Source organism: the organism of the source record quoted next, unplaced genomic scaffold, assembly GCF_019419815.1.
Source record: "Pyrus x bretschneideri cultivar Hongxiangsu unplaced genomic scaffold, Pyrus_bretschneideri_v1 Contig7, whole genome shotgun sequence".
NCBI classification, from domain to species: Eukaryota; Viridiplantae; Streptophyta; class Magnoliopsida; order Rosales; family Rosaceae; genus Pyrus; species Pyrus x bretschneideri.
The window spans coordinates 11,318,034-11,344,803 of record NW_025999809.1 but is presented as its reverse complement, the minus strand read 5'-3'; the positions used below and the strand labels follow the sequence as shown (position 1 = coordinate 11,344,803).

Below are 26,770 nucleotides of genomic sequence, written 5' to 3'. Positions count from 1 at the left end.
CACTTTCAAGATCTTGCAGAGGCATCAGATAGATAGTGTAGGCCAGAGGGAAATTCATTAATTAATTAAGGTGGATTAGCTAAGCACCTGAGCATCTTGATTAGCAAATACTTAATTTGTTCTGGAAGTCACTAAGTGGGCAATTTGCTTACGTAAGAGAATCTAACCTGAGGCCAAAATCTAAAAGAGCTTTTGCTCTCGTGATCCAGAAATATTTTGATGTAATCGTCGCGCTTTACGCAATATTATATGTCATAACATATACTTTCTTGTATTATTTATTAATGCGTGAATTAATAACATTCTGCGACGTTGAGAAGTTAATAGTCAAAAGTTTCTCCTCGTTTATCTGTATGTTGTCTTGGTTTGGCTTTTTCTACACAACGTTGGACGATCCATTTATATGTGGCCCGTTGTATCTTGTAAGGCCCACTTGAATTGCCCCTGATGTCATGGACATAAATTAGTTTGTAAAACAGTATTTCTGCTTTGAAAATATTATTATGGAAACTTTTAATACAATAGAAGTGTTTTCAATCTCTTAATATTATAACACGTATACTGAAGAAGTTTTTTTTTTATCTACACTAAGGAGGAGGGACGGACTTAACCTCAAAATAGGCTAGCAATAACGTGGATTGAATTCGCATTTGACGAGAAAAGTTTTTTTTTTTTTAACAAACGATATTATCCACACTATCTACACTAAGGGGAAGGGGTGGGCCTAGCCTCATAATGGGCTAGCAATAACGTGGATCAAATTCGCATTTGGTGATAATCAAACCTAATATCTCTCACTTACAAGTAAAAAGGAATACCACTAGACTGTAATACTAAGTGGTGCCTCACTGAAGAAGTTGAGGTTTCACTCTAAAACAATTGGCAAAGTCCAACTACTTATAAGCACATATAGAGTCTACTTTTTTCGATATGAGATTCACTCTCAACACGTCCTCTCATGTATGACAAATTTTTAAGTCTAACATGTGGACAACATAGATTGGGTGGCGTGAAGCACGTATGACCTGCTTTGATACCACAAAGAAGTTGAGGCTCCACCATAAAACTAATTGGCAATATGAAAAAGACTAACTACTTGTAAGTACATGTAAGTCCCTCCCTTCCACGATGTGGAATTCATCCTAACCTCCATAAATGGAAAATTATTTTTCTCTTTTTACAAACCTCTAGTTATACAACCGATTATACTTAATGGAATAAGGCTTTGTTGTCCTTCGTGTTTTTCTCTTTTACAAACCTCTTATCTATATTTTTCTATTGATTCTTCTTTGATTTATCCCATCTAAAGACCAGAAATAAACAGTGTTATGCAAAGATAAAAAAAAGGCCTGTGCGCTTATAAAATTGTGTGAGCGAAGTTTCCCTGCAAGAAATGCACGAGGACTTTTTTAGAGTTCCGATCACAATTCCCTTTGATCATCAGTAACTTTCATCCATGTAGAAAATTGTGTGACTTTTGTCTAATTTATACTTAACTTAGTTTTATTGCTGGACTACATATTGCACGCACCTACATCTTCATCGCCTACTTCTCTGTGAATCTCAAAAGGCCAAAATCTTCCAAAGAACGTAATCTACACGTCTTCCTCAAAGTCCATCAGAAAGTCAGTTAAGTTCTCTGAATCGTCTACAGCTTCTTCCAAAGACATGCTGTCGTTCTTTTTCGGTTTATCCTGCAGGATTGACAGAAAAAAATACTTAAGAAATACATTTACTTGAAAAGGATAAGAAATGGTTAGCATGTAAATGCATTTGATGCAAGTTTAACCAGCTAGCGTTCGATAATCTTTTGCTGCTGTGCACAGAGATCCCAGACCATCTACTACAATACAAGTACGTCATAAAACCCGACATTGAAATAATATCATATGGCAACCAGACATTTAGATAATGACATTTGGATATGTCAAACAACCAAAAGTTTTAATACGAAAACATGCTGCAAAACTGAGAAATGAGAATCACCTTTGACTTGGTAAGCTCAGGAGTAGTTTTCAAAACACTCCAGTTGCGTGTGATTTTCTCTCCTTGTTCATCAACCTCGGTTTCACTATCTTCTCCTTCATCCTATTATAAACAGTGTCAAATAAGATTTCAGTTTCATACATAACAACCATAACTGGATTACAAGTATGCTGGATAGCTACATTTAACCTGCATCGGTGTTGGTGTAAGAACACGCAATATGGAACTAATGTATCTGAAGCAATTAAACTTACGTCTTCACCGATGTCAACTGCTTGTGCCATAGCTTCTTCTATATCAGGTGCCTGCAATATAAGAGTTAAACAAAGAACAGCTGGATTAGATGTTTTGCTTCCACACATTCTATTACGTTTCAAATCTTCCAATCAAATAAAGTTTTCGGCAATAAGCTACAATAAACATATTTTGACATTTGATCGCAGAAATGATCAGTGTTTATTATGTTGTCATTATATCATCGTTGTGTTGTTGTTATGTCAGTCATGCTGTGTCATCAAGATATGATCAAACCTGTTGTCGTTACTAAAAACTGATCATTTCTGCAAACCAAATGTCACAATATGTTTACTGTAGGTAGTTTCCCTAAAGTTTTGTACATTTACTTTAGGATTATAACCAGAATATGCGGCAGGTCTTTAACGAACAAGGGCAGGATCTCATATATAAGATGCTCTTTGCACTATAGGGGTTGAATACGATAATGGTTGTCACTAATTAGGAAAGGCATTGCCTGAACTCAGGATAGGTATATCATATCGATGCTGAACTTTTTATGAAGCATGCAGTGAGCCTTTGTTTGTCAGTACACTCTGCATGTGGAATCGTTGCACAGCGGAGAGGTGGCAAATCAACCCATTGGGTTGCTAATGCTTAATGGGTAATCATTAAGACCCATTCAATTTGATTTCACCCCAATGGATGATTTGCCACCTCAGACAGCCCTTTAGTGGGAGTTTGCCACCCAGGCATTATGCAGTGAACCTATCTGTGGTGTTAAATTTTAGTCCAAATGGACAAAAAATGACACATTTAAAATCCATAGCATCACTCGAGGAGCTGACCCAAAGCTCAAAAGAAGAAGAGCAACCTTTGGAAAATTGATAACTCAACTTGGAGAAAGACTAATAAAGCTTTGTTAACAATGGAGGTGGAATCGAGAGAGTATTTTCATACGATAACAAGAAATAGTTAATCGTGTGCACATTCTCTGTTATTCAAGTTTCTAGACAGATAGTTCATCAGACTAACTAAACTTTACACAGTCAATTGATTACCTCAAGCTCTTGAGTCTTCTCTTTTGACAGAATTTTCTCAAGCTCCTCCCTTGATATGATTTTTTTGTGCTGATTACAGAGCAGGAAAGTAAGAACGTAAGTAAAAAAATAATGATACAGCAGATGCTATAGAAATCCAGTGAGCCAAATAATAAAAAGAAAAAGAAAAAAAAAAAGGGGAATGTGAAAAGTGCCGACCTCCTTCAGAAAAGACAGCATATCTGGTGTCGGTTCATGAAAATCTGCGCCTCTGTAATCAATCACTTCATCTGGATCTTGAATATAGTTCACAGTTGGGTAAACAGGATCTCCGCCCCATACTGCAAGGCCAAATAAATTAGTCAACAAACTACACTGCATCATTAAACATGTTTAATGAAACTACAGTGTAACTGGTGAATAACAGATGACAAACTAAAGTACTGAATTAAAAATGTACAAGAATGCATCACTTATCCATTTAAGTTAGAAACCTTTTTTAAATGAACTGAACTCTCTCAGGGGTCGAAATGATTAATAGAGATATAAAGAACGTAATTCATGATAATAATGCACAAAATTATCAGCTTTAGAGTGAGTACTTTGCTTGATTTGATCCTCTCGCATACGCATTGCTAAGGGGTCCCTACGTATACGGGTATCTGTCCCCATCATTATGCGATACTCTCGATCTGTTTGATGAGAAAACATTTCAATTAGTTGGGTTGTTTCATTTTCACCAGTCTCTTCATAATGTTTCTGAACAGCTTCTCGAGAAGTGTCCCTTTTCCACGCTTTTACCCATTCCGAATAGTATGCAAGTGGACCTGTTCTATCCAGTCTTTCTTGTTCCGCTTGAAGCCTACAAATTCAGCAGCTACATGAAAAATCCATAAAAGGAAAAAAAAAACTCCATAGAACTTTTAAGTGAATATTATGAGGTCACAAGGCAATCACTACATGTAAACAAACTAAGACAGAGAAGCAGGTGCAAGGAAAAGCCTAACCTAAATAAATCCTAACCTAAGACACAAACCACTCTAAGTTGACAATGCAAAGTCCCAAGAGAGACTTCCATAAGCAAAGGATTCGAAAACCAAGAGCTGAGCACTGGAACCATCCTTTCCTCTCTTTTAGTTTGATTAATGTTTCTCAAATCGTTATCACTCTCCTTTATAGTTAATACTGTCCGAAAGATGACAAAACCAATCATCAATATTCACCAGATCCTAGTTTTCTTTTGCTTCAGTTACATACATAATCCTATACTACATATATATGTCTGCCCATATAATATTATATTTGCATATACAGAAGATTCTTATAATATTCATCAATTATACCTTTCTTCCTTGAAAAGATGTCGTCTTGCTCTGTAAAGTGAAGTTTCCGTCAATGTTGGATTTTCACCATAAAGCTTTACCTGCCCAGTCTCTGCCATTGCTTTGAGAAAAACCTGAAGAAGTTGAAAGACAATATCAACGTGAAAGTCAAAGACCACTTTCCTTCTGATATTCCAGTTCCCCAGTTCGTTTATGAATTGATTACATGGGCGCTTTAACAACAAATGAGCGTATATTGATATCATCCATATATATAATACAAGCAACATTGCTTTTTGTAACAACCTCATGTAAACAAGATCCAAACGTTGAAATCCAAAATGATATGCATGGTTCAAATCAACTCTACATAAAAAATTTGGCTTACAAATCCCTTGAATATGGCCCGTGAGCCTTAAATCATAATTTTCAAATTAAATACAACATTATCATATTTCTCCATTATATATACGAAAGCACTAACCGTTTCAGAATCAGGTCGTCTCCTTTGCCATCTGGACCAATTTTCTTTCTCTGGTTTTCTCCAGTTCCACCATAGCTCATCACTTGTGAGTGGCTCACCTAGTGGCTTCCTTGTTTCTGGATCAATAAAGGGATGAGGACGTCCGAGTTTCTTGTCCAGGTCAAATCCTGTTTCTTCTTCTTTTTCAGGTTCAGTCTGATACACAACATATTCAGATGGGGTATCTTTAGGATCCTCTAGTGCGTCCTCTGAAGTTTCTGGTTCCAGCAGTTCCACTGCCACTGTATCACTTGACTCTACACTTTGCTCAGTAGATTCACTGGCAGCAACTGATGTTTTATTCTTCCTCCTCCTACTTCCAGGATTTTTACCATAAGATGGTGATCCAACTGACTTACCAGTAGGCTCAGGAGCCCTGGCAGCCCTAACTCGACTAGCTGTGCCTTCAGGCCAATAATCCTGCCCTGGAATGCTGGCACGAGCACCAGATGCGGGTTCAAGCTGCCCAGATGTCGAGTCCATATAACTATCGTAGGGTGGACGCTCAATAGAGACCTCTTTGGAGGACTCATCATCCTTCTCACACTTTATACAAGGAAGTAAAGGTGCCCTCTTTGGCAATAGATTCGAGCCAACTCTAACTTGGAATAATCCAACTGGAAATGAACTTACAGTTGATGCCTGTACCATGCACATAAAATTATATATGACCAAATTAGCATGACGATAAATGGCTAAAAAAACCAATGAAGTGTCCTTTATATTACAAATCACCCATGTTTAATTACTAAAGAAATCATTTCACAGTGAAAAAGAGATTGAGTATCGAAAGCCTAAAATTCAAGCAACACAATTAATAAACATTAAAAGAAAAACAAGAGGAAATCCAAAATAACCGGAGAGGCGTAGACACAAACACATATGTGTACATGTAAAATTGAATAAATTGAGAAGAATATAAACCTTGGGGTGATTGAAACATGGCTTCCCAGAAGCATGGCTCTGTGCTGAGACTACACCTATCAATCCCCTATCTGACAAAAGCACACCACAAATTGTGACAAAAAGGATACAAAAAAGTTTAGGGGGAGAGAAGGCTACCCCATCTCACGGCCAGCGGCCAGGCATACCACAAGCCGCTTTGAGGACTTAATACAAAATTATCTTCGTTATTAAATAAGAACAAATGAGCTCACCTTGATACAGCCAAGTTCCTGGTAGAGATGCCATTTTTCACTTCAACGCAGCATAAATATCACCAAAATCTGAAGAAAAAAAAATCAAACCAAACCAAACTTATTTGTTTAAAAAAAAAAAAAAAAAAAAAAAAAAAAAAACCACTTTGGGTACCAAGCAAATTTACACTACCAACTGCTTTAATTGCAAAGAAATCGAAAAGTTATAATCTTGCACTACAAATCATTTTGTAACAAAAAAATAGTGGGAAAAAAGGTACAACTGAAATGAACTGAACTGAACTTTGAGGGAATGAAATGCCCCTTTATATTCCGAATTTTGAAAACTGGAGTTGGAGAGCCTGGTTCAACTGCTGGCTAGCGATTCGTTTCTGTAGAGACGAAGGTTTGAATTGGTGCTGGGGATTAAAGTTTGGAGCTTTCAGTTATGGGGTCACCCGCTCCAGAGTGAGAAGTGAAGACGGAGAGGGGGACTGAGAGAGGGTTTTGGAAAATTGGATAAGGGGCTTTGCTTTTATTTATTTAATTTTCCCCTTTTATTTATTTAATTTTCTACTTTAAAATAGTCCAACATGACTTAATAAGAAAAATCTTCAAACAGTATGATTTCATGTTACTTATCACGTCAGATAATTGTGATACAAAGTTTTTATCGTTCTGATATTTTTCTTTTGGATATGAAGACCTTCATCACGTCATTCGTAAAACATTTAAGTATGAGATATTATAAATTTTAGTATCATTCTATTTGCGCTGATTTCAATCAATCACAGAGTTGTTTTAATATTTCAATTCAATTATACACGGTATTTCTTTCATCTTCTCTCCTCTTCTTGTGATTAAAATTAACACTATATTTAGATGATGAAATTTAAGATTACTAAGGATTTTAAAATGACGGAATTTTATTTCTAGAATTTGTGAATTTTCTTGTTTAATGAAATTGAATATGAAATTTGTTATTTTTAAACGCTCGATCATAAAAATTGGGAAATGACACATATTTGCATGGAATTCAAATTTGAGAATTAGATGTTCCAAATTCAAGTTATTTTTTAAGCGAAAATTGAATCTAAACAAATAAAATAATGCATGTTAATTTATAAATTCTAATTTTTATTCAAATTTTAAATTTATTTTCTTCGTTCAAACATCGGGTAAGAGAACCGCTTTTTTTAATTAGTTAAAATTTTATTTAACAACAAACAATAGGTTGGAAGTTTGTTTAATTTGTTACAACAAAAGAGGAGCATGAAACCGTGACATCATGGTTTGGTGGTTGGTGACCGACCAACATCTCACGAAAACACTTGTTGAATCAATTTGTTAAATAAAAAAAACAGAAAAAAAGGAAAATAAAAACCTAAAAGAAATGGGGAATGAAATCTACCGACCAACATTTCCCGTTTCAGTCAAATATCTTCTTAATTTCTCCCAATGCATTTTCCCATTTAACACAACATTCCCTCCCTACCTTCCCCCACGCCCTTCTGCTCCTCTGCTCAGCGATCTGCCAGTCTGCATAGGGTTTTTCTCGCCCATCTGCATTGCCATTGCGGGGTCTGTTCATCTTGGTCGAGATCGAACTGTTTGGAGAATGCCGGTGAGACTGTTGACATTTTAAGCTTTTCTGACTTGAAATTTTTGATGGGTTTTCCACTTTTCCTGCATTGTGTTGCTGAATTGTGACGTTGATTGGATTCTTGAACTCGATCTCTCCGAACCCGTTGGGGGGTTCGAGTTCTCTCACTGTACGATGCTTTGTATTTCTTGCCATTGTTGATTTGGATTTGGTTTCTTCTTGAGGATTTGGAAAGCTTTGGTTTTGGAGTTTTTCTTGGGTTTGGAGCTTGAATTGGGTTTCTTTTTGTGATTGAAGAAATGGGTATTGGAGTTGGAGGAACTGTTTGGTGGTGGTTGTTGTTGTAGAGTATATTGCAGTCTGTGTATTGGTTTCGTAAAGATGAAGAGGCTAAAAATTGAACCTTCAGTTGCGAGGAGGTTCAAATTGCAGCATTTGTTGTTTGGTATAGCGGCATTGTACTTGGTCTTCATATCCTTTAAGTTTCCCCAGTTTCTTGAGATAGCAAAGACGCTGAGTGGTGATGATAGTTATGATGGATTGGAACTGGTCGAAGATGTGGATTTGAGTAAACCGTTATTTAATTCTGTTTATAAGGACACGTTTCATCGCAAATTGGAAGACCAAAACCAAGATGCGCCTGTGAGGCCTAGGAAGGAACCTTTGGAAGAGAGTAAAGGTGGATCTAAGCCTATAAAGCCACTACAACATCAATATGGTCGGATCACTGGTGAGATTATGAGGCGAAGAAATAGAACTAATGAACTTTCGGTGCTTGAGAGGATGGCAGATGAGGCTTGGACATTGGGTTTAAGTGCTTGGGAAGAAGTGGGTAAACTTGATGGGAAGGAGATTGGAGAGAGTTCTATAATTGAGGGAAAACCTGAGTCATGTCCTTCATGGTTATCAATGAGTGGGGAAGAATTGGCAACAGGAGATAAGTTGATGTTTCTTCCTTGTGGGCTTGCTGCAGGTTCTTCAATTACGGTGGTGGGAACATCCCATTATGCTCACGAGGAGTATGTGCCCCAGCTTGCAAAGTTGAGGAGGGGTGATGGAACAGTTATGGTCTCGCAGTTCATGGTTGAGTTGCAAGGGCTGAAGTCAGTAGATGGGGAAGACCCGCCAAAAATACTGCACTTGAATCCACGATTAAAAGGTGATTGGAGTAAGCAGCCAGTCATTGAGCACAACACCTGTTACAGGATGCAATGGGGAACAGCTCAAAGGTGTGACGGCTTACCATCCAAGAGCAATGAAGACATGCTAGGTAAAAGTTTTCCATTCATTTAGAAGATAAAGTCCTTCATTGTATTTCTGCAGCCATGATATTTGTAAAAAGGCATGAATATTCATGAAAGTACAAAACTAAAGAAAAAAACATGAGTATACCTCTGTATGAATAATACTAATGCTGTTGATTCTGAAGATTGTATATATAAACCATTGTCTATACCTTTTGGGTTATGACATAACTTTAATGCACATATGTGGCAGTTGATGGATATGGGAGATGTGAAAAGTGGATGCGGAATGGTATGGACTCAAAGGAGTCCAAGACCAAGACTACCTCATGGTTCAAACGATTCATAGGGCGTGAGCAGAAGCCAGAAGTAACCTGGCCATTTCCGTTTACAGAGGGTAGATTGTTTGTCCTGACCATACGTGCTGGTGTGGATGGATTCCATACTAGTGTTGGGGGCAAGCATGTCACTTCATTTCCATATCGGATGGTATGTCAGATAAATGAGTAACTTACTTATGTTGCTTATGCTTTGCCTCTGACATTGCACGGATGTGCTAAGGCCATAGTTATGATTAATGATCATATCTGTTCTTAAGCATCTGGTTGTGTCATTTCAGTTTTATTTCTTGTATTCCTTCCCATCAATAGCGGTGCACTTTTTTCTAATTATTTTTATCCTTTAACTTTAGGGTTTTACACTTCAAGATGCAACTGGATTAGCAATTAAAGGAGATGTTGATGTTCACTCTGTTTATGCTACTTCTCTTCCCGCTTCTCATCCAAGTTTCTCACCTCAAACAGTACTGGAGATGGCAGAGAAGTGGAAAGCTCGTCCTTTACCAAAGAGACCTTTTCAGCTGTTTATTGGGGTTCTTTCTGCTACAAATCACTTTGCAGAGCGCATGGCAGTGAGAAAAACTTGGATGCAATCATCAGCAATCAAGTCCTCCAATGTAGTAGTCCGTTTCTTTGTTGCATTGGTAAGTTTATTGCTTTTAGCTATTCAATAATTGGTTTTGTATTAAGAGTTGAGCAGTCAGGTCCCAGGATCTGGTGTGCTGACATTTTTACAAGATTATGTCCTATCTATTGCCAGAACAACAGAAATCCTCTACATTTATAAGGCTGGAGAACAAATATTACACAAGTCCTTGTTTCTTTAAAAGTATAACGTCCTTGAGTATTTATATCTCATCATGCATGAGAAGATATAGGTGTGGCTGTAATTGATCAAAAGTGTGCGATTCAGTCTTCCAAGCTTTCTGTTTGTTATCTATTTTGAAGTTCTAGCTCCAATTGTAAACCTCTGTTTATGCTTGTAACTAATTTATTTGCTCCTTTCAAGCTTGGATTTTGTTTGTGTTAAAAAGATTCTTTGACTGAAAGAGGAAGAAATTCTGGATTGGTTTTGTTTCCCTTTCATAACGTCAGACAGGCCAGATTAATGTCTATCTTTTATTGCGTAGATGCTGATGTAGATATGTGTTTGAATTGTATGGGCTCAATTACCTGATATGGAATGTACGTAGTAAAGTTGATTGGATGAAAGAAAACTACTTGTTCTAAATGGAATGAGTTGATTCAAATTTTATACCTGGATCATTTTACAATATTTATTTTAGCAAAAAAAAGTGAATTGTTCCTACAGGTGCAGGGCAGTGATAGCATGACCCACCCTTCAGTGGGAATTGGCTTGAATTTTAGCCTTAGGGTTGTAACCTTTGAATTTGCCTAGCAATAAAAAAGTAATGAATTTGAATTACGGCACTCAGTGACTTGTAGATTGATGAGTTTCAATCTTATTTTGAAACTGTTTCTGTTTTATATGAATCTGTTCCTTCAACATTTGGTTTACTAATTATTAAGTTTTGCAGAATCCAAGGAAGGAGGTAAATCAAATGCTGAAGAAAGAGGCTGCTTACTTTGGTGATATTGTTATTTTGCCCTTTATGGATCGATACGAGCTTGTTGTTCTGAAAACCATTTCTATTTGTGAGTTTGGGGTGAGTTCAGTTTATTCTCCAGTATTTGTCGTTCAGTATACATATTACATATATATTGTTATAAATAAAAAAGGTTATGTATCTGTAATTTAGTAAACCATTCAACTGGCCTTTTCTGAGCTTGTATTCGTTGTATTTAAAAGCTTTAACATCTTGATGCAGTCTCAGAACGTGACAGCTGCATACATCATGAAATGTGACGATGACACATTTGTTAGAGTGGACACTGTCTTAAAGGAAATTGTGGGCATCTCTTCTAAAAAATCCCTTTATATGGGCAATCTTAACCTCTTGCATCGCCCACTCAGAAGTGGAAAATGGGCTGTAACCTATGAGGTATGCAAGTTTGCGTGCATCTCTACTTGGTTCTCAAGTCACCCAGTTATCTGCTTTTGTTTAAGAGTTGCATTTGATAAGCTGTCTTGTGGGTTTTTGGAGTGTCATGAATGATCCATCCTGTTTAGTAGGAGCTTCTTTTCTTAATCGTATATTCTGAAAATTGGATATAGTGGTTGGACCCAAGTCAATTGCAGCTCCATGGTTCCAATAGAATCATATTGAATGGACAAGAAATAATTTCCATGCATAGGGCTCCTTCCCTACTGTTGTCGCTGTTATCTAATTGTAATTCATTTTTAGTTTTCCCCTGAGAGGATTAAAAGTTTTCAAAGAGGATGGACGTTAATCCCTTTATGTTTGTATTTTTTCTTCTATTCTTCTTTCTCTCTCCCTCTGAAGCATTATTGTCTATTGTGACAGGAGTGGCCGGAAGAAGTTTATCCTCCATATGCCAATGGCCCTGGATATGTAATTTCCATTGATATTGCTAAGTTCATCATTTCTCAGCACGTTAGTCATAGGCTAAGGGTAAGTTACTAATTGTCTGCCTTATTACGTGCCTCTGTTCGAAGGATGATTTCTTTCGTTTTCCTTCAGTTCCTGTTCAAAATTAATATGCATTGGCCAAAAGAAAAGCTATAATATATGTGGTTGCTGAAAGACGTGTTTGGTTGCAGCTTTTCAAGATGGAAGATGTGAGCATGGGAATGTGGGTTGAGCAATTCAACAGCACCACAGCAATTGTCCAATACTCCCATAACTGGAAGTTTTGTCAGTACGGGTGCATGGAGAACTACTTCACCGCACATTACCAATCGCCAAGGCAAATGATCTGTCTTTGGGACAAGTTGGCTAGAGGTCAAGCTCAATGCTGTAACTTCCGATGACACTGAGCCGTCTAATTCATACAAGTAGATTGCAGCACTCTTCACCCTTCTTTCTGGTATCCTCACGCTTGTGCCGGTTTTTATCTACTAGTTTCAATTGAAAGTACAAGCTCCTAACGATGAATCGTGATAAATGATTGTTGTCAAAAAATGAATCATCGAAGAGTAGTATAGATTGTGTTGTAAAATGGGATGATTGACAAATTCTCCTTGTACCACTAGATTGTAATTATGCTCAAAATCTTGAGATTTAACAAAAGACGTAGAATGTCTTATCCATTTGTCGTTGAGCAAAATTGCACCTGCCATCTCGATCATAAAACTAGTAGTCACCATATACCATAGCATCATATGCAGCATTTCGCTTCGATGTGAACAGATTTTGCATTCGAATTTTGAGTAACATTGTGTTTCAAATACTTATTTTTATCAACATGTGAAGTTTTTTTGTTGAGATAAAGTGGATTTCAAATAAGGAAAATGTGTTTTTCTTTTTCCACCATCTTTTTTCGTTATACAAATTTTGTTCTCTTCAAATTCAGTGTATATAAAACGTGCCAAATTTTGCTACTTAACATTATGGTTGTAAGTGGGAGATTTTAAGTTTGACCTCGTGAATGGCGAGTTCGATATCAATTTATTATGAATGACCAATTCTACAGTATACCGGTGTATTTGATGCACTTTATGGATGGCTGGATAGAAATGTTTAAATTAAATACAAAAATTCAAACATCCACCAAAACAATGTATCTCATCCACGGGTGCATTTTAGAACTCTCGAATAGAATATCGTTGTGTATTTATATTAAAAAAGCATTCCAAGGTAACGGGACAAAAAAATCAACCACTGTGTAACTAGGTCAAGCTTTAGTTTTGGTGCGGAAATTAATCTCCGCCAGGGGAGAAAGTCTTTTGCCTTCAACTATCAAAATATAAATTGGTGCCCGAAAGCGAAGCCATGCAAAGCACAAGCAATCTAGAACAACGTTCCCAAAAACATGGAGGAAAACCAAAGAAGCATTGAAAATATTGTGTCAGCTAGGAGTTTGATGAATTTCATTCCCCTCCAAATGACTCTAGAAGCTGCCATTGAGCTAAATGTCTTCAGCATCATTGCCAAATCAGGCCCTACAGGATCTCATCTCACTGCAAAAGAAATCGCTTCCCAAATTCCGACTTTGAATCCGAATTCAGCCCGGAATTTGGACAGAATACTAAGAATGCTGGCCGTCCATTCCCTCCTCTCGACCTCTCTAAAACCGTCTGCGGACAATGAGGCATTGCAAGACAGGGCTTATGGCCTCACAAAGGAGACACTTTGCTTGGTGCCGGATGAAAATGGAGTCTCATTAGCTCCATTGATTAGTTTCAACTGTGAGCTTGACATTGTGAAGAGCCTTTCCATGCTCAAGGATTCCGTGCTCGAACCGGAGATTGTGCCCTTCCACAAGGCTCATGGAACCACCATATTTGAGTACATGTCCACGAAAGCTGAGCTGAGCCAGTTGTTTAATAAGTCCATGGCAGAGAGTTCTAACCTAAATTTTGATGAGGTGTTGAAGGTTTATAAAGGTTTTGAAGAGGTGAAAGAGTTGATGGATGTTGGAGGTGGAATTGGAAAAACGATTTGGAAAGTAGTTTCCAAGTATCCCCACATCCATGGAATTAACTTCGATTTGCCTAATGTTGTTGCTCAAGCTCCTCCTTACCAAGGTTAGTAACTTAGTATCGTCAATTAATTAGAAAATAGATTTTATAATCTCGTCTTTTTTTTTTCCTTCACTTGTTTAAAGGAAGAAGATTACACTCAATTATGGATGAGAACGTCTTAAGTAGTGTCAGGAGGGTCCTCAAACCATAATAGATCTTTGTTAATACTAAACTTGACTTTAATATGACATATGTATCACACATAAAATTTCCTCCTTTATTCCTTATAGATTAATAATGAAACTAAAAGATTAGAAGGCAGTCGGTTTATTTTTTTATATACAAACACTGAGTCTCGCTTGCAATAATAAATAATCGTAACAACTTAAATTAAAAGCCTCTTACTTTGGAAAAAAAGAAAAAAAAAAAGAAAAGAATTATAAGCCTCTTGCCGGATACGATTATTTAGTTGTTATCATCATCTCATGTACACTTCTTAATATTAATCAATTTGACCCCTTATTTGGTTATATAAATCATTATAAATACATGCAGGTGTGAATCATATCGGTGGAAATATGTTTGAGACCATACCAAATGCACAATCAATTATGCTGAAGGTATGCATGGTTTGCTTCTAGCTTGTACTCGTTTTAATTGTTCTTTTTTTTCCCATGAATTATTGAAAATTAATTTATCATCAACCCTGATATAATCTTATACATGGTTTTCACTTTCAGTGGGTGCTCCACAACTGGGAAGACGACCGGTGCAAGAAATTATTGAAAAGCTGTTGGGAGGCATTACCAAAAAATGGGAAGGTGATAGTTGTGGAATTTACAATTCCAGAAGTATTGGAGAATACTAAAGCAGTGCTGAACATAGTAACGTTGGACATCTCAATGATGGCATTGCCTGGTGGTAGAGAAAGAACAACTGCTGAATTTGATAACTTAGCAAAATCTGTGGGTTTTGTGGAAACAACGATTTTTCCAATCGCACAGGGGATTTGTGTTATGGAATTTCTCAAGAGGGAAGAAGCATGATACAAATAGTAAACAAAACAATGCGTCTTGGTTTATATTTTTTTATTCTGCAGTAGTCTATTATCTTCAGGTACATTAATTGCTACTGTATCTATTTTTCTAATCACGTGCATGATCTAGTTTTGAAATGAGCAGAAGATTAGTTTATAAAAACTAATGAAAATAATTTGAAAACTTTGAGTTTTAATAATAAGGACAAAATAAAGGGTAAAGTGAATAGGTACTATGATTGACTTTTTAACAGTAAAAATGTGATTTTTCATTAAAGTGATCAGTACCAAAAGTTTTTCGTTAAAGTTCCCTAGTTTATATCTTTTTTTTAATTCTTTTGTCTGAAAACTGTTGCTATATACAAAATACTAATTAAATACACATTATTCAATCTATAATATATATAGAACCCATTAAAACATGACCCTTTTTAATAGATAATACTCGAGTACTACTCACATTTTAATTTTGTGCAATGATATTTTAACACATGTTTAATTGTTATAAAAAGAGTAAATTATAGCAATTATCTCTTAACTTTAACTTAATTGGAGCAATGATCCATCAATTAAAAATCAATTACCATTGGTCCCTCAACTCAGCAAAACGTGTAGTTATGGTCCCTCAACTAAAAATTCATTACCATTAGTCCAACTTTAATTCAACTGGAGAAATGGTTCCTCAACTTTAACCCAATTGGAGTAATGGTATCTCAACTTTAACCCAATTAGAGCAATGGTCCCTCAACTTTAACCCAATTGTAGCAATAGTCTTTCCAACATAATTCATTTTGACAAAATTCTAACGAAGTTGACGAAAATGACCGTAGCTACACTTTTTCATGAGTTGAGGGACTCTAATTGTAGCAATAGTCCTTCAAATATAACTTATTTTGACAAAATTCTAATGAAGTTGATGAAAAGAACCTTAGCTACGCATTTTGATGAGTTGAGGGACCAATGGTAATGAATTTTTAGTTGAAGGACCATTGCTCCAATTTACTCTTATAAAAAATAATGGACATGTTATTAATTTTTCTTTGGGATTAATTAAAAAGAAAAACGTGACATTTTTTTATTGAGCCAAATCAAAAAGTGAGTATTCATTGATAATACCTAAGTATTTTCCTGTTCAGTAAGCAAAATTTCTACTCAAACTAAATTAAGGAGTGGAAAGATAATTTGAATCTGAAACACAATAAGTTAAACAGACAAATCATAATCACTGCAATAATCCACCATTCATGCCTTGCATTAGACATGCCCTAATCTATAATTCTTTAAAATCTTCAACGCTGGTGACAACCTTTCATTTCGTGGCTACCTCTAGCTAGTCCAATGCCCACTTGAATTCGTTGATATATATTAATTAGGGATGTGTAGTCCATGAATTTGCCAAATATTACACGAAATGTTGGTGAATTTGCTAAAAGTCGTGGCTAGTTACACGAAATTAAGGGTGATAAATATACCCCTTACTAATGGTCTTACATGTGGGGGTCCTTAATTTCTTCTCCCTTACTAATGCTCTAACGGTATTCTACCTTCAACATTCCATGGACAATGTTTGAGAGTTTCCATCCATTCCTTCCAATTTGTCTTGAGTTTGGTGGGTATTTTTTGTCAAAGAGTTTGAGACGAAGACTTGGAAAGAGACTTTAAGGAAAGATATGGAGTACTTGGAACTAACAAAAGATATATCGCAAAACCGAGCGCTGTGATGTTCTATAATCCATATAGCTGACCTCGATTACCTAGTGAGATAAGACTTAATTGTTGTTGTTGTAAAGAGTTTGGTGAGTAATCTACCTAAAAACCTACTATTCTTGGAGGCCATATATGGTTAGGCGCCCCTTAGCTAAACCCAGCTGGCTAGCTAGACACGCTCACCCACTTTTTTCCGTTCAAAACGACGTGTATCATGCATGCAAGTGTATCTGTGTATATAGAGAACTGATGCTCGGAGCCAAAATAAACAAGGCAATCCAACAAACTAAAATTGACTGAGAGCTTGAAAAATCCAAAAAAAAAAAAGATGGAAAGCCAGGGATTAAGTTTAGAAAATTACATCTCAGCTTTGGGTTTGACAAATTCCATCTGCAATCAAATGGTTCTAAGAGCCGCAGTTGACCTAAATGTCTTCAATATCCTTTCCAACTCAGGGCCTGGAGCTCATCTTACTGTGGAGGAAATCGCTTCTCGAATTCCGACTGACAAATCATCCAAATGCAATTTTGAGTTTGGAGAGAATGCTAAGATTTCTGAGTGTCAATTCCCTCCTATCTACATCTCTAAGACCATGCCCAAATGATAAATCCAAGCAAGAAAGGACTTATGCCCTAACAAAGGACACACTTTGTTTAGTGTCCAATGAGAGTGGAGTTTCTCTAGCCCCAATACTAAAGCTGTCATCTGAAATGGCCACTGTGAAGAGCTTGTACATGCTCAAGCACTGCGTGCTTGAAGAGGGGTGCGATACTTTCTACAAGGCCCACGGAGAGACTACGTTCGAGCATATGTCGAAGAGACCTGAGCTTGGTCGATTGTTCAGTGACGCTATGACCGCTTACTCTGCTATATGTTTTGATCAAAAGGTATTCACTGACTACAGAGGTTTTGAAGAGGTGACAGAGCTGATGGACGTAGGAGGTGGCGTGGGTAATTCTCTTGCGAAAATAGTATCTAAATATCCCTACATCCATGGTATTAACTTTGATTTGCCTGATGCTATTGCCCGTGCTCCTAAATATCAAGGTTAGTATATCCAAAGAGTACCGAAAACTGAAAACCAATTAGAAATTAACGTACGAAAGTGGTTTTCGGTTTTTGGTTTTCAAAATTTGGCTTGATTTAAGTTCTCTATTTTCATTTTTTCAAAAAGTGAAAACAGTTACGATACAAATTTTTGGAAAAAAAACAAAAATTGAAATAGAAAACTGAAAACTAAAACAAAAATATAAAGAATTGGCTAAAGCTGAAATACTAAAACAAATAGCCTTTAACTCAGCTCACACACTTTCTTATTTGAATTATGGTCCAAATGCAACAGCTACAGATCCTATTTAACTATTAGTTGGCTCACGTTCTTTACTGATTTCATTTAGGTGTGAAGCATGTTGCGGGAAATATGTTTGAGTCAATACCACATGCCCAGTCGATAATGATGAAGGTTCGGTTTTGCTTTTAGTATTTATCGAAGAAAATGTTAGCGGGATTACATTTTACCATCTCTTTAATAGAGATGACCTTTGTTCATATTAAAAAAGTAGTATGATGTGGTGGTCGTCTCCTTAGCATTACTCTTCATCAAAACCTACTTCATGCATGTTCACAATATGAAAATTTGATTTACCCTTGTGCTTTGCAGTGGGTACTTCATAACTGGGCTGATGACGTGTGCATTAAGTTGCTGAAAAACTGTTGGAATGCGTTACCGGAAACTGGGAAGGTAATAGTTGTGGAATTTGTAGTACCTGAAGTACTGGAAAATACACCAGAAACAAGGAACAAACTCGTACTAGACATGACGATGATGGCCCTTTTTCCTGGGGGCAAGGAGCGAACAGCAGTTGAATTTGATAACCTAGCAAAATCTGCAGGTTTTGTTGGAACAAAGCTTTTTCCAATTTCATATGGATATCATGCGATTGAGTTTATCAAGGGTAAACCATTTTAAAAGTAGTGTGCATCTGTGTGACATCTCTTCCCTTTAAAATGTGCTAGATCTCGGGTTTCCTTGGTCCTAAAATAAACTCTTGTACTACAAAAAAATTATGAAACTGATAATCAAATAATAGTTTTTGTTACGTATTTGCATGGTAGGTGATACATATTTCGTTTATGTCATAGAATTATTCTGTAATTTAAGATTTCTCCCGAGTAAGAGCACCAAGTGTCATTATTTGAATCATGTGTTCGACGAACACACTCAATGGTCGCTTTGAAAAATCTGGGAAGTTAAAAGAGTAATTAAATCAAGTTAATAGCTACTAAGAAATAGTAAGTACAATAATCAACTCCAAACTACAAGAAAGCAAGGAAGCAGGGGTGTTTTTGTGTGTGCGCCGTAGGATTCAGGTGGTTGGGACGACCGACTGTAGAATTTGTCCAATTGCTGGTAAAGCTATATATAGCTTTTTATTAAATCTTAGTAATGCGAGAAAAATTTATTGATATAAAAAATACAAGTTACACTTAGTGAAATAATAAAAATCTTACCTCTCATAAAATTAGAAACGATGAGGGAACAAAAACTTAACTCTTCTTGAAACTTGAAGAGAATAATTACAAGAAAAAAGAGGGAACAAAGGACCAAAACTCCTCTAATACAAAACTTAGAAGTCACTGCAGCCAAGCGACAACCAACAAACCATATTAAAAAAAAAAAAAAAAAGATTAACGGAAAAAATAGAAGTACAACGTAGTTTCTTCTATATAATGCACCTGCATAATCAAGTATCAGTCTCACCACGTAAAACAACTAAAATAGGATGGAAAGATATCCTCTTTGGATCTCTTCCATCAAGACCATCAAATACAGTGATCCGGACCCTTGAAATTTGATCAAACGGCTAAAATTATTATAACTTTTAAAAGAGGGCCCTGTTTTTAGCCGTTGGATCAAATTTTAAGAATACAGATCATTTAATCTGGTGACCTTGGTGGAAGAGATCCAGAGAGTTTCTCTTTCAAAATAGGATCCCACTTTTCTTGTGTCATACTGGTGTGCCATCATTTGGGCCACAAAGAATAGGACTGCAATGCATTATTAAAGGAGCTTACTAGAATGGAACCCCACTTATCCTGTATTTTTCAGTGTATTTGGAACACAGAATAATACGTCACGTATCACTATATAAGTAGTGAGATACTTGTATTAAAAGTTAATAACATGAACAATAAAACTTTCTTTTACTTATATAATGACACGTGATGTACTACTCATATTTGAAGCACAATAAAAAATTTCTCACAGGTAGTTTTCGTTGATTTTTGTGGGATCAAATAATTGGAAAGCTTTCCAGTGTGCTTGCTTATGAACCAAGGAAGCAATCATTGTTTTTATATTGAATCATAACATACAATAAATCAGGTAATAGTATTAAGTACAGTTGCTCACATGCATGCAAGCATAAATGAGTTTAACCGCTAATGTATTGAAGAGTTTGATGCATCCACCGTAACAATTCAGATGAATCGTCGATCACTCACATAATTAACATATTATAAAACCTGTGAGTGGCATACGATTTTCATCTGTTACTACGGTTGAAAATTGGTCCTTATAATATATTTACCATTTTGGCTATTTAGCCTCAATATAACCCTGACTAATGGTCTTACATGCGGGGGTCCTTCATTTCTTCTCCCTTACTAATGCTCTAACGGTATTCTACCTTCAACATTCCATGGACAATGTTTGAGAGTTTCCATCCATTCCTTCCAATTTGTCATGAGTTTGGTGGGTATTTTTTGTCAAAGAGTTTGAGACAAAAACTTGGAAAGAGACTTTAAGGAAAGATATGGAGTACTTGGAGCTAACAAAATATATATCGCAAAACTGAATGCTGTGATGTTCTATAATCCATATAGCCGACCTCACATAGTGAGATAAGACTTAATTGTTGTTGTTGTAAAGAGATTGGTGAGTTATCTACCTAAAAACCTACTATTCTTGGGGGCCATATATGGTTAGGCGCCCCTTAGCTAAACCCAGCTGGCTAGACATGCTCACCCACTTTTTTGCGTTCAATACGACGTCTATCATGCATGCAAGTGTATCTGTATATATAGAGAACTGATGCTCGGAGCCAAAATAAACAAGGCAATCCAACAAACTAAAATTGACTGAGAGCTTGAAAAATCCAAAAAAAAAAAAAAAAAAAAAAAAAGAAGATGGAAAGCCAGGGATTAAGTTTAGAAAATTACATCTCAGCTTGGGGTTTGACAAATTCCATCTGCAATCAAATGGTTCTAAGAGCTGCAGTTGACCTAAATGTCTTCAATATCCTTTCCAACTCAGGGCCTGGAGCTCATCTTACTGTGGAGGAAATCGCTTCTCGAATTCCGACTGCAAATCATCCAAATGCAATTTTGAGTTTGGAGAGAATGCTAAGATTGCTGAGTGTCAATTCCCTCCTATCTACATCTCTAAGACCATGCCCAATTGGTAAGTCCAAGCAAGAAAGGACTTATGCCCTAATAAAGGACACACTTTGTTTAGTGTCCAATGAGAGTGGAGTTTCTCTAGCCCCAATACTAAAGCTATCATCTGAAATGGTCCCTGTGAAGAGCTTGTACATGCTCAAGCACTGCGTGCTCGAAGAGGGGTGCGATCCTTTCTACAAGGCCCATGGAGAGACTACGTTCGAGCATATGTCGAAAAGACCTGAGCTTGGTCGATTGTTCAGTGAGGCTATGACCGTTTACTCTACTATATGTTTTGATCAAAAGGTATCACTGAATATAGAGGTTTTGAAGAGGTGACAGAGGTGATGGATGTAGGAGGTGGCATGGGTAATTCGCTTGCGAAAATAGTATCTAAATATCCCTACATCCATGGTATTAACTTCGATTTGCCTGATGCTATTGCCCGTGCTCCTAAATATCAAGGTTAGTATATCCAAAGAGTACCGAAAACTGAAAACCAATTAGAAATTAACGTACGAAGGTGGTTTTCGGTTTTTGGTTTTCAAAATTTGGCTTGATTTAAGTTTTCAATTTTCATTTTTTGAAAAAATGAAAACAGTTACGATACAAATTTTTGGAAAAACAAAAATTGAAATAGAAAATTGAAAACTAAAACCAAAATATAAAGAATTGGCTAAAGCTGAAATACTTAATCAAATAGCGTTTAATTCAGCTCACACACTTTCTTATCTGAATTATGGTACAAATGCAACAGCTACAGATCTTATTTAACTATTAGTTGGCTCACGTTCTTTACTGATTTCATTTATATATAGGTGTGAAGCATGTTGCAGGAAATATTTTTGAGTCAATACCACTTTGCTCAGTCGATAATGTTGAAGGTACGGTTTTGCTTACTTTTAGTATTTATCAAAGAAAATGTTAGCGGGACTATATTTTACCATCTCTTTAATAGAGATGACCTCTGTTCGTATTAAAAAAGTAGTACAATGTGGTCGTTGTCCCCTTAGCATTACCCTTCATCAAAACCTACGTCATGCATGTTCACAATATTATGCTTTGCAGTGGGTACTTCATAACTGGGCTGATGACGTGTGCATTAAGTTGCTGAAAAACTGTTGGAATGCGTTACCGGAAACTGGGAAGGTAATAGTTGTGGAATTTGTAGTACCTGAAGTACTGGAAAATACACCAGAAACAAGGAACACACTCGCACTGGACATGACGATGACGGCCCTTTTTCCTGGGGGCAAGGAGCGAACAGCAGTTGAATTTGATAACCTAGCAAAATCTGCAGGTTTTGTTGGAACAAACCTTTTTCCAGTTTCATATGGATATCATGCGATTGAGTTTATCAAGGGTAAACCATTCAAGAAGTAGTATGCATCTGTGTGTTTACTTATGCACCCAACAAGATCCTCTCCGGATCTTTTTGGCGAGGATCCTGATTCATGAATCATGTCTGTTCATCGTATATCGTGTGATCAGTTTTTATCAAGTATTGTTTGTGTTTAATTTTAAATAAAAATATTTAAAATAATTTCTGATTGCATGATATACGATGAACGGACATGAATGACGAATTCCCGAGATCCTCACAAAGAAGATCCGGCGAAGATCCAGGTCTATATACACCACATCTCCTTCCTTTAGAATGTGCTAGATCTTGGGTTTCTTTGATCCTAAAATAAACTCTTGTATTACGAAAAATTTATCAAACTGATAATCAAATAATAGTTTTTGTTATGTATTTGCATGATAAATGATACATATTTCGTTAACGTCGTAGTATTATTCTGTAATTTAAGATTTCTCCTGAGTAAGGGCACCAAGTGTCATTATTTGAATCATGTGTTCGACGAACGCACTCAATGGTCGCTTTGAAAAATCTGGGAAGTTAAAGAGTCATTATATCAAGTTAATAGCTACTAAGAGATAGTACAATAATCAACTCCAAACTACAAGAAAGCAAGGAAACAGGGATGTTTTTGTGTGCGCGCAGTAGGATTTAGGTGGTTGGGATTGGATCTACTAACTGTAGAATTTGTCCAATTGCCGGGAAAGCTATGTATAGCATTTTATTAAATCTCAGTGGTACGAGAAAAAATTATTAATATAAAAAATACAATTTTCACTTAATTAAAAAGAACAAAAATCTTACCTCTCATAAATTAAAAACGAAGAGGGAACAAAAACTTGATTCTTCTTGAAACTTGAAGAAAATAAATACTAAGAAAAGAGGGGAAAGGGACCAAAACTCCTCTAATACATAACTTAGAAGTCACTGCAGCCAAGCGACCATCAACCAAAAAAAAAAAAAAAAAAAAAAAAAAAAAAAAAAAAAAAAAGACTACTTTAACGAAAAAAAGGAAGTACAATGTAGTTTCTTCTGCATAATCAGGTATATCGGTCCCACCACGTACAACAACTAAAATAGGATCCCACTTTTCTTGTGTCTGACTGGTGTGTCATGATTTGAGCCACAAAGAATAGGACTGCAATGCATTATTGAAAGAGCTTACTAGAATGGAACCCCACTTTTCTTGTATTTTACGAGAAATTTTTAAGTAGGTTTGGAACATAGGATGATACGTTACGTGTTATTATACAATGATGAGGTATTTGTGTTAAAAATTAATAATATAAAAAGTAAAACTTTTTTTTACTTATATAATAATACGTGATGTAGTATTCATTTTTCGAAAACTTCTCGTGTTTCACAGGTAGTTTTCATTGATTTTTGTGGGATCAATAATTGGAAAGCCTTCCAGTCTGCATGCTTATCAACCAAGGAAGCAATCATTGTTTTCATATTGAAATCATAACGTACAATAAATCAGCTAATATTGTTAAGTACAGTTGCTCGCATGCATGCAAGCATAAATGAGTTTAACAGCTAATGTATTGAAGAGTTTGATGAATCCAACCGTAACAATACAGATGAATCGTCGACCTCTCACATAATTAACATATTATAAAATATGTGAGTGGCATACGACTTTCATCTGTTCTTACGGTTGGAAATTGGTCCTTGTAATATTTACTATTTTTAACACAACCTAGGTAGAACTCGCCACATCGATAGGTGGGTCGAACTCCATCAGTCCAGTCCTCCTCATACTATAGAACTGTCCTTCTCAACCTCCATCCTGCTCCCACGTGTAACGGCCCCACGAGTCCCCTGTGCACCGCGTGGCATCAAATCACAATCTTTAAGCCCTGCAAAGACCGACAAAACGAATACGCGGAAACAACACTGACTCGTATCGGACAAAAACAGAAATAAATCACCTTATCCGAAACTGGGTCCCTCCACGTCAGTTGGGACCTTTGTAACGGATTGCGTTACGAACGCGCAACGGTCAAAAGTCACGTACACTGTTTGTCGGCAGAATACTTGTGATGACACGTGTTGGCTGGCATTTAAGACGACTGGTTTGCGTTTGAGGCGGAATACAGAGGTCAAAGGTCACCTAATTCATCAGATGACAGCGTTTACCTTTCGCGATCTTTTTTTCTTTTTTTTTAAACAAATAATATTATCTATATTAAATAAAAGTTGATTTAAACTTGTATTTGACGAGAATTGAATTTAAAATTTTTAACTTACAAGTGAAAAAAAATTCCACTAAATAATAATACTAAGTGACTAAAATCGAAATTTTACAGACCCAAACATTGAACAGCAGCTTTCGATATCTGCAAGACCTGAATAAATTGACAAAATAAAAATATTTAGATTATTATTATTATTGTTTTATTGTAAAAAAAAGATAGAATTTTATTAAATTATTGGAAAAGAAGATCTTGAATCTCATATTTCTACCCTGCCAAATAGAGGTAAGGGCGATTTTGTGGACACTCCAAAGTAGGGCTGAAAAAAATGAACCCGACCGAATCATATCGAAACCCGACATATAAAAAGAAAAAAACAAACCGCACCGATATTATCTTGTGGACACTCCAAAGTAGGGCTGAAAAAAAAAAACAAAAAAAGGAACCCGACCGAGTCATATCGAAATCCGACTTAAAAAAAAAAAAAAAAAATCGAATCGATATTATCGAATCATTTGGTAACTGAAATTAAACATTCTTGAAACATCGGTATTGAAATTAGGATCACCGACGTAAGTTCGGTGATATCGAACCGAAGTGAATGTAATAAAAAATATACATACATGAAATTAGGAATTTTGAAAAGAAATGAGGGTTTTTTTTTTTTTTTTCTCCAAAGAGTAGAATATTATTAGACACGAATTGAAATGTTTACATCATGTACCAGAATATTAAACAACCACTTCGGTTTAAAACAATCCCACCTATGACCCACATGCGTGACGTGAGTTGCCACCAAATGCGAAGCTCCATTACAAGAGCGAGGGATGAAAAGAAACTCAACTGAACTTTGGTGATTTTGAATTGGAATTATGGTTTTCGACTTGGGGATTTTGAGATTGAAGTAGGGTTTTCGAATTGCGGTTGAATTTTAGAATTTAAGGGTTTAAGAATTTGATAGTTGATGTCATTTCTTGTGTTGCAGAAGCTGTTTCTAAAATTTGAAACCTCATGCAATTTGAAGCATTTTGAAACCTCCTGTAATTTCTCCTTCTTATTTTTCAATGGGACCCTAAAAATTCTGTACTTTTCTTGCATTCCTCCACTTCTCACATTATTATTTTCTTTAGAGTTATTAATACCAAGTTAGTATATATAAGAAGAAGAAAAAAAGAGCTATTTGACACAATTTAATCCCAAAACCTATATGATTAAAATGAACCCAAAAGATAAATGTCCAAAGGCTGTTTGACATAATGCAATCGTAGAAATGGGTGTTAGTAGTGGAAAGGGTACATGTTTTCCTTAACACGAAACACTTCAAATACCAATTATGGGTTTAACTTTGATTAAAAAAATCTCACAAATATAACTGTTTGATGCCAATACAGAAAGCGGTAGAATTTTCTTCCTTTCTAATCTCTCTTCCTTTCTCTCTTCCTATTTAAATGTTACGATTAAAACACGTTAACATCTTACTTTGAATTATTTATACAGAAAAAAAAAAACAACAAAAGAGTATAAGGGAATGAAAGAGAAAGATGATAAAAGAAGAGTAAAGAATCCACCCACATACATAAAGAAACAGAATCACAAAAGATTGTTTTTTAAGTCGAAAAAGCACTTGACCGACCTCACTCACCAAACACTATCTTCAATCCAAATTATGAAAAGTCACGTTGAAGGGCCAGCCATTTCCACTGCATTACCCACATATTATTCTTCTTTCGTAAATGATTTCGACTCTTATTGCCGACGAATTTTATATCTAATTATGATAATTTATTCAGTAATTTAGTTAAAATCTCAACCCAAATGTCTTTCCACAATTTTTTTTTGTTTTTTTTTTGTTTTAAAAAAGATAATGAAAGACCCTAAAGTTTAAATTGATAAGGAAAATACTTAGCTCATTACTTTTACAATGTAAATTGCGTAAGTATACGCATTACGGTCAAGTGATATTCCTGTTGAGGGTATGAATCTCACACTAGAGATATGAGGGACCTTGCATGTGCTTATAAGTAATCGAGTGACTCCCTATACTGCCAATTCGTTTT

General features: G+C 36.0%; 5 protein-coding genes across 8 annotated transcripts; 4 read left to right on the top strand and 1 right to left on the bottom strand.

The window, feature by feature from the left end:
* Positions 1-936: 936 nt before the first annotated feature.
* LOC103966081 (protein PLASTID TRANSCRIPTIONALLY ACTIVE 12, chloroplastic) lies at positions 937-6,776 on the bottom strand. 4 transcript variants are annotated; one of them, XR_007254356.1, is made up of 12 exons: positions 6,566-6,775; positions 6,263-6,331; positions 6,030-6,100; positions 5,067-5,747; positions 4,604-4,716; positions 3,863-4,122; positions 3,480-3,601; positions 3,282-3,350; positions 2,241-2,291; positions 1,987-2,088; positions 1,532-1,694; positions 937-1,384 (listed from the first exon to the last, which is right to left on the bottom strand). XR_007254356.1 is itself a non-coding variant. In XM_048573786.1 (11 exons), exons 2-11 carry the CDS (start codon positions 6,294-6,296, stop codon positions 1,596-1,598), a joined length of 1,602 nt encoding a protein of 533 aa, XP_048429743.1. In that variant the 5' UTR covers positions 6,297-6,331; positions 6,541-6,776; the 3' UTR covers positions 1,433-1,595. The 4 variants fall into 4 exon arrangements, 3 of the variants coding, with proteins under 3 accessions (XP_048429743.1, XP_048429742.1, XP_048429741.1); XM_048573786.1 differs by lacking the exon at positions 937-1,384 and having other exon boundaries at positions 1,433-1,694; positions 6,541-6,776; XM_048573785.1 differs by lacking the exon at positions 937-1,384 and having other exon boundaries at positions 1,433-1,694; positions 6,546-6,776.
* An 841-nt stretch (positions 6,777-7,617) lies between these two features.
* Positions 7,618-12,598, top strand: LOC103951321 (hydroxyproline O-galactosyltransferase GALT2). The gene is made up of 7 exons (XM_009362674.3): positions 7,618-9,114; positions 9,342-9,577; positions 9,780-10,070; positions 10,965-11,093; positions 11,256-11,429; positions 11,853-11,960; positions 12,110-12,598. Exons 1-7 carry the CDS (start codon positions 8,226-8,228, stop codon positions 12,317-12,319), a joined length of 2,037 nt encoding a protein of 678 aa, XP_009360949.2. The 5' UTR covers positions 7,618-8,225; the 3' UTR covers positions 12,320-12,598.
* A 722-nt stretch (positions 12,599-13,320) lies between these two features.
* LOC103951323 ((S)-scoulerine 9-O-methyltransferase-like) lies at positions 13,321-15,018 on the top strand. Its single transcript, XM_009362676.3, has 3 exons — positions 13,321-14,035; positions 14,528-14,592; positions 14,713-15,018. The coding sequence occupies exons 1-3, from the start codon at positions 13,321-13,323 to the stop codon at positions 15,016-15,018; spliced, it is 1,086 nt and encodes a 361-aa protein (XP_009360951.2).
* Positions 15,019-17,143: 2,125 nt separating this feature from the next.
* Positions 17,144-22,831, top strand: LOC103951351 (probable inactive methyltransferase Os04g0175900). The gene is made up of 5 exons (XM_048574224.1): positions 17,144-17,762; positions 18,113-18,177; positions 18,376-18,670; positions 21,031-21,461; positions 22,062-22,831. The coding sequence occupies exons 1-5, from the start codon at positions 17,144-17,146 to the stop codon at positions 22,536-22,538; spliced, it is 1,887 nt and encodes a 628-aa protein (XP_048430181.1). The 3' UTR covers positions 22,539-22,831.
* LOC103966113 ((S)-scoulerine 9-O-methyltransferase-like) lies at positions 20,563-21,597 on the top strand. The gene has a single exon (XM_048574271.1). The coding sequence runs from the start codon at positions 20,904-20,906 to the stop codon at positions 21,492-21,494; it is 591 nt and encodes a 196-aa protein (XP_048430228.1). The 5' UTR covers positions 20,563-20,903; the 3' UTR covers positions 21,495-21,597.
* Positions 22,832-26,770: the final 3,939 nt, after the last annotated feature.